Source organism: Esox lucius, chromosome 17, assembly GCF_011004845.1.
Source record: "Esox lucius isolate fEsoLuc1 chromosome 17, fEsoLuc1.pri, whole genome shotgun sequence".
Classification (NCBI taxonomy): Eukaryota; Metazoa; Chordata; class Actinopteri; order Esociformes; family Esocidae; genus Esox; species Esox lucius.
In genome coordinates, this window is record NC_047585.1 from 20,205,070 (window position 1) to 20,218,885 (window position 13,816).

At 41.9% G+C, this 13,816-nt stretch overlaps 1 protein-coding gene across 1 annotated transcript in view; it reads left to right on the forward strand.

Moving 5' to 3' along the window:
* Positions 1 to 811: 811 nt before the first annotated feature.
* Positions 812 to 13,816, forward strand: part of lrig1 (leucine-rich repeats and immunoglobulin-like domains 1) — a 35,943-nt gene continuing 22,938 nt past the window's right edge. Inside the window, exon 1 of the mRNA XM_029113682.2 lies at positions 812 to 1,883. Coding sequence (XP_028969515.2) covers positions 1,681 to 1,883 — 203 coding nt within the window. The 5' untranslated portion in view covers positions 812 to 1,680. The remainder of the gene's footprint in view (positions 1,884 to 13,816) is intronic.

Below are 13,816 nucleotides of genomic sequence, written 5' to 3' on the forward strand. Positions count from 1 at the left end.
CATCCTGGACCAAATTCCAATGTTGATGCATGTCAAATACCAAAAACTAAACATGGATTACACATTGGCAGCTAAACAACTATTACTTACCTAATTATGTCAGAATAATATGGACATAATCTGAAATAGATTGGATGTGTACATGGTAATTTGAATAAATTATTAAAATGTATTAATAAAGTATTGGTAATGTCCATGTAGCTAGGGCTGTGGGAATGAGTTTGATATTGAGGGGGACACATTCTGTATTTTTTGAGGGTTCTTATCATGGGGGGCGGGGGGACATGTCTCACCTGTGCTGTCCCCCCTGCTCCAACGCACTTGCAATGTAGCTACAAGACACTTTTGAAGCAAACAACCGCAAACAAAAGAGACAGGAGATAGGAGACAGGAAAAGTTTTTCCTAATTCCAAACTCATGTTTTACAAGAATATAGCAATAAATTAAATAATCTGGAGAAAATATATAAATATATCACCACAAGGAAGATTTTTTCCACCCTTGTTCCATTTATTTATTTATTTTTTTCTTATTTTTTTACTCTTACATTGTTCCTTTAATAGGCAGTGAGAGTGAAAGGAGGAGGTGCAGTTTCACACCCCGGGTGGGAAACATGGGTGGGGTTAATGTGTAGTGAGTGACAGTTGGTCACTGGCAGTCAAACTTTGTGACGCCTGTAGAATTCACCACAGCCAGTGAGATTAGAAGTTAACCGGTTCCTCAAATTTGAGCAGCCAATTGCAAGGGAAAATGGGAGGTTCCCAAGTGCTGTTGTGCATCCAACGTGGACTGAAGACTGAAAAAAGGAAAGTAACTCAAGGAGGAAAAAAAAAACTCATGGTGGATACAGTCTGAAGTTGGGACTGAATTTGTTAATCGGATAAGCGGGAGTTTCTCACTGTGTGAACCTTATCTGATCGTTGATAGCAAAGTCAATACCTTCAGAGAGCAGTAACCCGTCGACTGTGCGGCAAAGTTGGAATCAATCGGCACTGGCAAGGTGTTACATCTTTTTGCAACGCCATAACCTAGAAGTCAACATCCGCAACGAACTTGCCTCTTTGGGGTACTTCATTTGAGCTGCAGTGGAACGTTTAACGTTTTCGCTAACATTCCAAGCGCGCGATGAAGAAAGTTAAGATGTTTTGAGTGCGGAGGAAATGCGCCTACAATAATCATATGGGTTTAATATTTCTATGGTTTCTTATAGGAAATCCAGACTTCGTATGGCGTGATTGAAGTTATCTTCAAAACTGTGAGCCACTGTTGATGTGTCATATTTTTCTCTGGCATAGGCTAGTATTTCAGTGTTTGTTGAAACGAGTTGCTTTGCCAAGGAGTCTTCGTTTTCAACCTTTTATGGAGAAGTTCTACTTGTATGCTATCTAATCCTGGCGGCGTGACAATTTTCTTGTAGCCGTCTTGCTTCGTAAACCGTGATTCACCTTTGATTTAAACCCTGATTGGATACCAGAGAAAGTTGGACTAAGAACTTGAGTTAAATTAGCCTACTTATTTGGAAGAGTAGACACTTTTGCTACGTGAACATTTTTCATTTATTTGACAACAACAACGCAATTGATGTGTTATAACAGACCACACCATCTCCCTAAAACGGTATCAGATTTCCCACTTGCGGAGACGAGAGATCAGTCGCCGCGCGATTAAACTGGATACAAAATGGCGGCGTCCCTGGGACGAATTGGATCGGTTTCTGGCTATGGTTTTTATTTAGTTTTGTCTCTGGAATTGTTAATCAATTGCGAATTGAGTTCAGATTTACCATGTGCTCAAAACTGTACCTGCACTGGAGATTCTGTGGACTGTAGTCATTTGGATTTGACGGAAACACCGCTGGACCTGCCAATACGGACAGTTTCGCTGTAAGTAGCCTCGATCCGCCGTATTTAATTGACCACCCCATATCAAGATGCAGTGTTGGCCAATGGAGTGCAGCGTTTACAAATTCCCAGAATCTTTGTTGCGAAGACAAACGAATGTCAGTTCGCTTTTATGGAGTTGTTACTTGCTTGATTGCTTGTTTGTCCTTAGATGAAACACACCAGAACTTAATAGGGTATGCATGGTCAGCTACGGAAAATGTCCAAACAATAATTAAGTTTGACAGCGTCGCTCTGAGGTATCGAGTCCAGCCCATTAAATGTCTCAATATAGATTTGGCATTTGCACTTATTGTGAAAGTGCTTAAGAGTTTATTTTACATTGTTAATAACTCTTAATATGATTAGGCCTACTATCGACATCTCTCTCTACCCCTGTGTAGAGTACAGAACTTCCAAGGTGACCAAAAATACATCTGGGGGTAATTCATCCACTAAACACACTGGTGCTGGTTATTGCGAGGCACCTCACAATACGGAATATTCACGATAGTTAGGTGGTACTAAGGTGCATTACGTTTCCACACTGATTGTTATTACGATTTAATCTTCTAAACATATTGCTGATCATGTCTGCTTCAGGAGGGCAAGAGAAACACGAGGAACATTTTTGATCAGTTATGAGGTCCGAAAACTAATTCCCTCCCTATTTAAAAAGACGGAGAACAAGCTATGAAGAAAAGTCAATGACGTGTTGTTGAAGGCACAATAAATATGCTAAAAATATTGTAATTTATCCTAGTCAAAATGTAAAATAGTATGTCGAAAACAATACCACAATGCTGTGTGTCTAACAGCAACCTAATTCAGAAAGGTTTTCAACCTCCAAAACAGAAACAAATCTCATTGGATTAAAATTGTGCATTGTGTGTAAACTTCAACTTCTCTTTCAATTCGATTATGACACACATTAATCCTTAATCCCCTATTTGCTTCTCTGGCTCACAAATTGGATTTCTAGTAAATGAAGCATGGATTCACAACACAACATTGACCACAGTGGGACCACTGTCTGCAGGTTAGTTTAGGAAATGAGCCAATTAAGAAACATTTTCTTGGAATGTCTCTTGAAATTGAGAACATTTCAGTTCTCATGTAATTGCATGACATGGTTTTCTTTCCTCAGTCATTTTGTATCACTCAGCAGTGTGATCCCTTTTTCGATGGTAGTTTTATTTAAACTTTTTAAACAAGTTAGTCTCTAGAGATACATCTTTTTCAAATGAGACCTGGACAAGTTCAGAATCCCTAAGAACGGTCTTTTGAGCAGGAAGGTTTCACCCAAATCACCAAATGGTCCATATATATTGTGTGTGTATGAGAAGGGAAGGGGGGGCTGTTAACACAACAGATTTTTTTTCTTCTCATGTGGGTGGGGGTTAGAGGAAAGGGCCTCTGGATCTTTCAGGACCCCATGTTCCTGTGTAAGGCAGTTTGTCCTCCCCCTGGAAAGGGAGGAATGCAACTTTCAAAATGTCCTCTAAAACATGCATAATGATGCCTGTGTCCCGGGTGCCCTAGTGCCCTTAAGAACCACTTCGTTGAAGTGCAAGTGCTGTTTATGGTCAAACATAACATTAATGTGTAGGTAATAGTACAGTACTAACAACAAAAGCATCACACAGCTAGGAAATTGACACGTCTCACCTTATATGTCTACACCGAACATAGTTATCGATCAAGATTTTTATGGTTTTATTCCATTGAATAATCACAAACGACAGAATATTTCCTCACCCTTATAGTTTGTTCCTTAATGTTGTCTTGATGGAAGATGCCATAAAGGGAGACAGTGTCTTTGTTTTGTAACCAAATCCTTGTTTTTTTTAACTTGCAGGAAGATGGATATTATAACTTGCAGGTGGATATTATAATATTAAATCTGTGAATGGTCTGTGTCCAAACAGGTGTGTGTGTGTTAATATTTTAATGTGGGGCAATGGCAGAGGGAAACTGTAGTTCTGTTCGGTTTAGGGTCCTTTTTTATTTGATCAAAAAAGGTGATTAGGTGGTTGAGTTTGCAAGGTCGTGGAAATAGGCACAGGTACCGTATCTGGAATTGAAATAATTTTAGATGATGTCCTGAAAGAGTCGTGGTCTAAGCACATTGCCTGCATATCTACACATTTCTCAATTGAGGTCTTTGCAATAATGGTCTATGTTTTCTGTTGTGCTGTTAGCAATCAGTAGTAGTATCACCTCAAGCCTAACATAAACAAGCTAAAGCAGGAGCTTGCCCATCAACATTTACTTTATTGGTGTAATTATTAGCAAGAGTTGCTTACCCAGACAAGCAAGTTGACCAGCTGAAATAACAATAACTAGATAAAGGCCTACTAAATATTCACCCAGACATGGAATGCTAAAATAACTGTTGTCTCACTTATTTTATGTAGGATACAGGAAAATACAACCTCCAGGGATAGGCCACAACAATATCTTGGCCTAACATAGTTTTATGTGGACACATTTTTTTCTCCAATAAACGTTATATTAGGAGCCTATTTCAGATGTACTAAATATGCTGTGTCTTGAGTCCATGCATGGGCTGCAGGTGGCCTAGTAGTTAAGAGCATATGGAACATCAAATCCCTTTTGTTCCGATCTGCCTTTGAGCAAGGCAATTAACCCAAATTGCTTCAGGGTCAGTGTCAATAATTGGCTGATCTCTTGACTGACCACTCGGGGCGATGGGGTATGCAAACAAAACATGCGTATACACCTTAATACACCTTATACATGAGTGAAATATGTGACCTATAGTCCTCCGCCTGATTATCGTGTTTATTTTAATTACACACTGTAGATAAGTGAAGTAGGAGAAATAGAAGTTATTATTAACCTAGAAATAGTTCAGATTTTTTGCCCTTGGCACTTCAAAAGGCCAGGAGGTAAGTGTTTACGGCACACACTGTCTGTAGGGAGAGAAGTGCAAGGGCACTCGGTGTGGACGGTTGGCTGGTTGGGTAGAGGTCCTGCTTTAATTGTCCATCAAACTAATGGAAGCTCCATGGTTAGGTTTGGTCTGCAGCAACTCAATGCATCACAGAAGTTAGTGTTCTGGGCGATTCTGTTTTTTCTTTTTTTGGGGGGGTCGGGGTTCGAATATTTGTATTTTTTGTGAAGTTATACTTTTAAGCATTTCCTGCTTTATTAGTTTAGTTAAACCGTAGGGAAATATAAAGGAAATATTTTTCTCCTGAAAGAGCTGTGGGACGGATTTAAAACCGTGCTACAGCTGTACACATGCACCAGAGTTAGCGGCCTATACAACTGGACCATCCTAGGCCACTAATATTTGTATTCTTTTATGTTGTATGCTACTTGTAATTCTAATAAGTTATTCAAACCACACTTATATTCCAAATGTATCATAAATCACATTCAAGTAATAAGACCCATATTAGCGTATGTTCTGCTTGTCAACATCTTTCTCTATAATAAGCCTCTATAATTGATTGTGAAGCTCGCCAATTTCATTTATAGTTCATTTGCATATAATGCTTTAAAAATCTTTATTTACTCAACAGACTTAAATAGAATTGCAGCCACAAATACTGTAAAATTACAATTTAGGGTTATACTATATTTGGATAGTCAGGGTAATACTTTTTTGGATAGTCACCATTACCATCTGTAGATGCGCTACAGATATTCATACTATTAACAAAAATCTAAAAAATAAATAAATGCTTGTTAACATGAAGATTAGGCTATGGTTTACAGTAAGTGTTATTGTGGGGGTTAGGTAAAGGTTTAGGCTTTGTGATACTGGATAGTTAATTCATGTTATTGATTGTCCACCCAAAAAAAGTGTTACCTAATTTAGAAACAGTGTTAGGGAAACTGAACCAAAGTATGACTCCTTGTCCATAAACTGCTGACAAGGAAACCAATATGTGATTTTGAGAAGAATGTAATTTTAAATGGTTGCGGATATGAGCTTTTTTTTTTTATCTTTCCCTCCAGCAGAGATCCTGAAGGTTCTGAGCATGTGTGTGATTATGCTGCCGCTACTGCTAACTCCCTCCCCAGACCACAACCATGGCTGGATTCCTTGGTCTGGTTTTATCTAGTAGTCTCTATAAACTATGAAAAGTAAAAAAAAAAATCTATGTCCGGTTTAACAGTAGGTATTCATTAGCGTGACGCAAACAGGCAATCTATTCTAACAATCTATTTAATCAGCATATTAAACACAAGCAAAACACACTAAGACAATTTAAATAATGTGACATTCTTTATTATTTTTATTTCAAACGTTGCCTAAGAAGGTTGACTAGACAAGGCATTCCACAATAAAATGGTCACTGTCCGTCTCTAGTACTGTACTGGATTCCCAAAGGTGGAACTTGAGCAAATTTCAATCACATGCTGCCTATCACATTGTGCTTGCATTGAGAAGGTGAATAGCAGTTGCCTATGTTTTGTCTTAGTGCCTATCTCAGTTGAGGAGTTAAATGCAGCTATCTGAGTAGAACATCACACACTAGCAAAACACCAACATCCAGTCTAAATAGCATTTTACATTGATTTTCATAATTGCGGAACATTGTAAAAGCACATGGCAGACAACTTGGGTTACAATATGGCACCATAATTGTACATTAGTATAGGATATTACACACAAAAGGTATGTTTTTCCCCAATTCTAGGTATACTGTCCAGCTTTTGCTGATGTAATGTCCTATAGTAGCAAAAGATTAAGTATTACATTAAACCGCATCAAATCTAAATCTTCATATTTTTTTGTTAAAATGTTTGTTTCAACATCTGCAGGTTTTTCCTGCTGTTCTTTAATATGATGCAGAAATGTAGGCTACAATACATTGATCAAATGTCGAAGGTCAGAAACCCACGAGTAAAGAGAAACTGAATGGAGGGGGATGTTGAGCTGGACAATAGTACTTGATTTTCAAATTAAACATTATTACGATTCTTGAGATCCTGCTGGACCTCTGTGTGCATTCTGTCCAGTCAAGTCATGCTGGTTTCGCACCAAACGTGTCTCTGTCCGAACCTCCGGACCCCATGCCAACTAAATTAGTGGGAGGAATACTGTCCCTGTTATGTTTAGACCTGTGTGCAGGCTAGCAGGCTGTAGTGGTTTTTCATTCAACCTGTCTGGTAGCCGAGTGAACATTACTGTCGAGTGTAAAAATTAATGGTCTGCTTTCACTGTGAACTGCTGTATAGCTTGGAATTATCTCTTCTTTAGCAGATGCTATCTTCCTCTCTGTATCGACTTATGATATCCTTCAAAATAGCTTATCTCCATTGCGATAATATTTAATATTTATTTATAGGCTATACTTAAATATAGTTATTTTATACATGTTAAGTATTTAGGTTATTCTCATTCTTTTCATACTTGTGGTTATGACAAAATGGCTGACTCGGCAGTTTTCTGTTGTGCTGTGCTGACAACTTCAGTAGCTTGGTTTTGTTAGCGGGAGCCGGGGCAGAGCCTGGGTACTCAACTGCAGTGTGTCCATCAGCAAGATCATTTTTGGAGGAACTCTCTTGACACAGACTTAGTGAAAAATCGAGCTGTAATGCCTTCCAGTTGTCAAAATAGTTTCCTTGTTCAGCCCTGTTTTGATAGCTCCCCTGTGGCACTCCAGCCTTGATGGGGATAGTAGGAAACAAGTGGGTGTTTGCATATTCAGCAGAAGGAAAAGCCGAGGAGATTGAGCTAACAGGGAGAGCTGATGAGGGATTAAGAGAATTAGATGGCGGATTCAGAGAGAGTGACCACTATGGTTACTTAGAAGTTAAATAGCTAATATAGCCTAATTTAAAGGAAATAGAATTGTTGAATGTCTGCTGTTGCCAGCATATTAGTATATATTGGTGATTCTAAATTCTCAAAAGGCGGTTTATGAATCACCTTGATGGGAAGTCGTTTGTTTGTTTGATGAATAGCCTAATCATATCCACTGCAGGCTTCCTCTTGCTCGGTCTGATAATCTCTCTGAAGAGTGGTGGTTTATCTTGTTTGTGGTCACTTTAATGTGTGTAAAGAGCGTCTTTGCCTGCAGTGCCATCTGTGTAATGGGTATTACAAGTAAATAAAAGCATGAACAGTATTAGCGTTGGCTCCAGTTGATGTCGTTGGATATAGAGAGAAAGCAGAGGCCTTGTCTAAAATAAATATTTCCTGCTTGGCCGTTCGTTTCTCCATCTGTGGTCTGCAGTGTCACCTTCATCACCCTTTAGAGGAAGAAGTCGTCTCAGGATTGATCCCTTTACAAACCAGCTTTTCCTGAGTGGTTTCCTTTATGGGCAAGAAATGTCAACCCCCAACAGACGACCAGCCTCCTGCCTCTTAAATTGTAGACTCATTTTGTTGCTACACCATACTCCTCCGCCTTCAGCCTCATAACATGGTGGTTACGCTAAATCCGCCCAGAGTTTATTTTGGCTTTTGCCCACAGGAAATGGGTTTGTTTTGGTGGTTTCCTGACAGACTGGTCCTGGGGCTCCTCTGGTCCTGGGTGCAAATCACCTGGCCTCAGGGTGTGTATGGAGGGCGTGTTGGGGCTGGAGGTTACTGTCTGGGGTTTGGACGCTTTCTGTCTGCTGCCTGGGGTTATTTTGTCAAAGTCACGGCCTGGGCTCCACTGGGCGAAAGTTCTGTGGACTGACTGAACAAAACACAACAAACATTCATATGAACACTAAAACCGCTCTCACCAGGAGATTGAGTTTGTCAGGTGGTAATCGATGTTGTTTCCATTCTCCATGGTTCCCATGTCTCATCATCCTGGTGGAGTGAATTAATGAAGGGACAACTGATGCTCTAATTAAATTATACAAAAGTGAAAACGAAACCTCTTTCTGCCAAGTGCAGATGGACCCATGATGGAACGGTAGTTTCCGGACGGATTGTAGTAATTGCTGTTTCAATGGCAATTCTGTTTAAGCCAACTTGTGGTATTGACAGATTTCGCCGAGTTGGTTTGTTGTCATGCATTCTTGAGCCTTGTGACAGTAATGTCCCTGGGCTGATTATGAAGCCATATCGTTGTCTTTCTTTTCCTTGGGTAAGATTGTATCAGTATTGCTCAGATTTTAACCAGCTTTCAGCTAGGGCATTTCCTCCAGAACACATCCCACGCAGCTGTTCTGTTCATCATTGCAGTTCTCACAACACACTTGAAATGGAGCACAATAACAAGGTGTGGAAACATGGAGGAAATGGAAAATGTTTTTAATCTGTGGTGCGTGACATGGTTTAATGTGTCTATAAATCAGCACCATCTACTTGGAGGTAGAAGGGAGGTCACATTCATGTTGCTAATTCAGGTACTCAGAGTAACAGTGCATTGGGAAACAAGACAAACTTGGCAAATGAGCCATCTGTGGTAGTTACACAGGTACCTGCCACAATGACTAGACTAGATCTAGCATGATGGGTCTCGGTTTGGTCCTCCTTCCAACCCCCTTTCTAAAAAAAACTGTGCTGAGCAAATTATCACTGCCCTTTGCAGGGCTCCTGGGCACGGTCGAGATGCTGTGGCCAAGATATGCACCCGAGTCGCAACATTTTATGTTCCCATTACAACTAATGTTTGATATTTACGGTAGATATTATACATGATAAATGATTGGTGCAGGCCTGAATTGGGAAAGAATGACATTTATTCCTTTTTTTTAATGTCAATTTTTATAATATCCTTTTGAAATGAAAGGTGTACAGTCTACATAGCTATGACATTTATTACTTTTTTAATGTCAGTTTTTATAATAGAGCTTTAAGTGAAAGGTGTACAGTCTACATAGTTTTACACTGAAATAAATTAGCAGCAATCAGTGAGCAAAGATGACCTTAATGCAGATTAAAGTTCACAGACATTTACATAAAGTTATGAAGTGAGCTCATCAGTGTATTGAGAATTCAACAACTGCTGCCAGAAGTAGTTCCACAGGATTCCAGTCAACAAAATGGATGGGCTTTTTGTTGAGACACACTGGGGTGCCATATTTTTTTCCCCTTTTTTGTTTAAGCTGGTGTCTACGAAGTGGGTTTAATAGATGAATCATCTGTGGATTCTGTACATCTGTTTAGAGTTTAGAAATCTGGAGAAGACATTAGAGACAAAGAGGGCACCGCAGAGAGGTGCTGTGAAGTGGAGAACCCCCTAAAACAGGCCGTCTGGCAGTACGAGAGCCAACCAGAGCCAAGCTTTCTTACCTTCCAGAAAACCTGCACTGACCTGTGTCCACTGATTTTATAGAAAACAGAGGCTTACCTCGACATACACAGGCCTACATGCAGTTGTTTCTAAAGTTTAGGCCAATGTTTGGCCCCATTTCTCCATGGACGATGGTGTAATTATTGCAGAATTTTCTTTTTGCAAGCATAATAAACAGTAAGCGAGGGAATTACATTGTCTGATGATCAGCCATTTTCTTAACTTTGAAGTACAGTAAAGATCAGTTGCCTGTGCAAAGGGGAAATGAAACAGTACCCCCTCAGAATGGATATTTATGTTATTCTTTCAGATTAATTGGAGTGGCTTTTTTCCCTTTTCTTGTAATCAAGGAGTCTGGCGACCTTAGAGATTGAGCAAATCCTAATTGGTTCTAAGCACTTGTGTTCACTCTCGCCCTGACTGGCGTCTTTGGGCCTGAGTTCATTCCTAGCCCCCGGGCTCGTGTGGACCACAATGCAGCTCCTGCCTCAGCCGCCTGCCCCCTCCCTTATTTGTTTGTTTGTTTGTTTCCCATTTCATACCGAACTAGGTGCACCCTGGGTAAGGCCCTGTACGAGGCTCCAAGGTGTGTACGTGCGCGCCATTCCCCCTCTGACTGATCTCTGCTGCCTTAATCTTCTCACAGGCTGTAGCCTGGCTAGCAGGCCTTTTTGGTTGCCTGGAATTGCTGCTGGAAAATCTGTAATGCAAACTGTGCTGTTGAAATGTGCTGATCCCATCAGCCTGTATCTGCTGCTCTCCAAACACGCTCTGCAGAAATGTGCAGACCACGGCGTTTGCAGATTGGTGTTAGCACCGAGCTCAGGCCTGGTCAAGTTGTGCCACTTCAGATAACCTTTTCATTGTTTGCTTCCACAGTATTGTCCCCCTCTCTCGCCTGTTTCTGCTCAAGTCTAAAATGGTGGCGTGGCCATGGTGTTATTCTTATGTACGTTCTTACTGCCGTTGCCTGGCTGTAAATTGAGCTTTATTGCAGGAAGGTGCGTGTGGGGGGGACCAGCACAGTATTGTGTTGTGCTCTGTTGGCCGCTGTCTGTCTGGCCCTCTGTTTGGCCTATGGGATCTCTCGTCTAGCTCTGTGACAGGCAGAAGGTCATTCTTTCACTATTTTATGGCTGTTGAAATGGATCACATTAAAGCTCAGCTTTCTCCAACTTGCACCACAAAGGCCCCACTGGTGACATCACTTCACACTCGCAAGGAGTGAAGTTCACACTCATCTTATCAGTGATAGAGATGGGCTGATAAAGACAGTCCCAGTCTAACCCCCCCCCCTTCCACACTGCGGACAGCCTTTAATTATGAGAGCGCAGTCGTATAAAATGACATCACTTGTCTGCTCTTTGAGCAATAGTCAGACAGGTTTTATAGACGTATCCTAGCTTTAAAGGTCAACCAAAACTCATGTGTTTTTCTATGGCTCATTAAGAGATGACATTTCAGTATGGTGCTGGGGGGGGGGTTGATGTAGCAGTTACTGATGTTTGTCCCTCTTGAGACCCTGAATCAATCAAACCCAGTTGTACTTACAGAAGATTTTGCAGAAAAGGTTTCAGTTACAAGATTATACATCCAATGTGTTGTGCCACTGGATGAAGTGCAATCATTGCAACGGTATATGTGTATGACCGTTTCCTTTGGCTGCTAAAATCCTCTGTCACACAACTGGTTCCCCAGTCCTTTAGCGCCGAAGCACACATCTATTGAAGCCTAGGGAACAACTGCTTTAGGTGGTCTGGGTCATGCTTAACTCCGAGGTCATTGGCTGAATCCCTGGTGCCCAGTGCCGTAGCTACAGTACACTGGAGCAGGCTGAGGTGTCAGTCACGAATGAACATTAAGTTTTCCGCTATTAGGCTGAAGGCTAGGTATGAATTTCCGTGTTGACAATACTGAAGCATGTAGAGGTTTGATAGTGAATCTGTTTGTCACCCCTATCTCCTGATATCCAGTCCATGATTAAGGCTCTGCTTCATCACAGGAACTCCCAGGGTCTGGACATTACCAGTTCCGTGTGCGTGAGATGTTTGTCCCCTGTAGCACGTCAGATGCCGTTCTGGTTCTTCTCACGCTGCTTGCTAATCCTGGATGTCTATAGCAGAATGCATTCTCATGTCTTCTAACTTGATCGAGCTCACAGCCGCCCCAAGTTCCCTACAGTGTGACGAGGCATGGCAACCCTATTGGATTACTGTGGCCCCCAGTCTGGTCCATGTCTATGGCACCGCCCTTGACGGGACCCCAGGGCTGGTCTGTGAGCAGGGCTTTAAACCTGGTCCCCCCCACGATGGAGCGAACTTGGCGGCAATGACTTTTACAACTGAGCCATTCAGGGCCATAATGCCGAATAATTTTTAAACAAGCCATAAATTAGATGAACAGCAGAATGCTTTCTGTGCCATGCAGTGGAATGTATCATTCCTGAGTTTCAGCAGCGGGGCCTATTTGAAGGGTTCGCCACGCTCAATCACTGATTTACGGGCATTCAAAATAATTCTGTTTGCACTGGTAAATTGACCGCGGATATAATTGAGGATAAGAAGTATCTCAAGATCTGTTCACTTTTAAAGAATAATAATAATGTAGCGTCGCGATCCTTCCGCTGCGTGTTATGCCCTATATGGCGTGTTAAGCCCCTCCAAAGCGTTTTGTTTTGGTAGACTGGAGGACATTTGCTCTAGTTAGCGGGGCGTAACCCACCCTCTGCTAGTGACTTTAGAGCACAAGGAAACGGTGGCGTTATCAGCGGCAGCTCTACAGTAGGTGTTAAAACACGGTCACACTTATCTGATCAGATAAGAAAGAAAACGAAGCTGAATGACAAAGGGGAGGCAGATCTTGTTCCGTGTGACACTCCCTTTCCTGTTGGCCTATCAGGAGACCGGGTCGACTCGCACGTGTTTGGTGGGCGACCTTCCTCCACCGGACTGTAAATGGACAACAGAATACAATGACATGCTTAACATTGCTCTGGCTATTTCCTCCTGTGCCGGTCTAGTGCCGAGGCAGTTCCTCGTGCTGAAGCCTTTTGAGTGGGTACAACCGCAGCCCTCCGCTCTGTGTTTTATTGGTTGTTTGTAATAAGGAGATCTCCGGTTAAGCTTCATTTTCCTCAGTTCGCACCGACCGGGCCTTGTTAAAGGTGATTACTGTTGCAGATTACTGCGGTCAGCGTTCCTCGCGTGTGTGTGTGTGTGTGCGCGCGCACGCGTGTGTGTGTGTGTGTGTGTCCGGATCAGGCTGGCAGAGGAGGAAACCCTGTGATTTTTCACTTTGCTTCAGTATAATGAGGTAATTGCCTCCTGTAGCAGGGATGGCAATTTAGCAATCTGCGGCCCAATGGTGGCGGGAGGGCCTAGTCAGTAATCACAACACACCGCCCTGTCAGGGCTCTGCCTGCGGGGCTCACACACACACACACACACACACTCTGCCATTATCTCCTCTGCATGCACGAACGCGCACGTTATGGAGTGCCAGACTTCTCTGCAAACGCAGGGAGACGGGAGGAAGCCCGTTAGGTGGTGGAAGACGGAGGTGAAGCGGAAGGCAGAAAAGCGGGATGGAGATGTAGATTTGCTACGTGGGATTGGTGACTTGCTCTGCACTGGTGTTTATTCTATAATGAATACATGTGCTCCTAAGTTCAAACATGTTTAGGAGAACAATTACGGTAACATTTCAGTTCTAGATTTT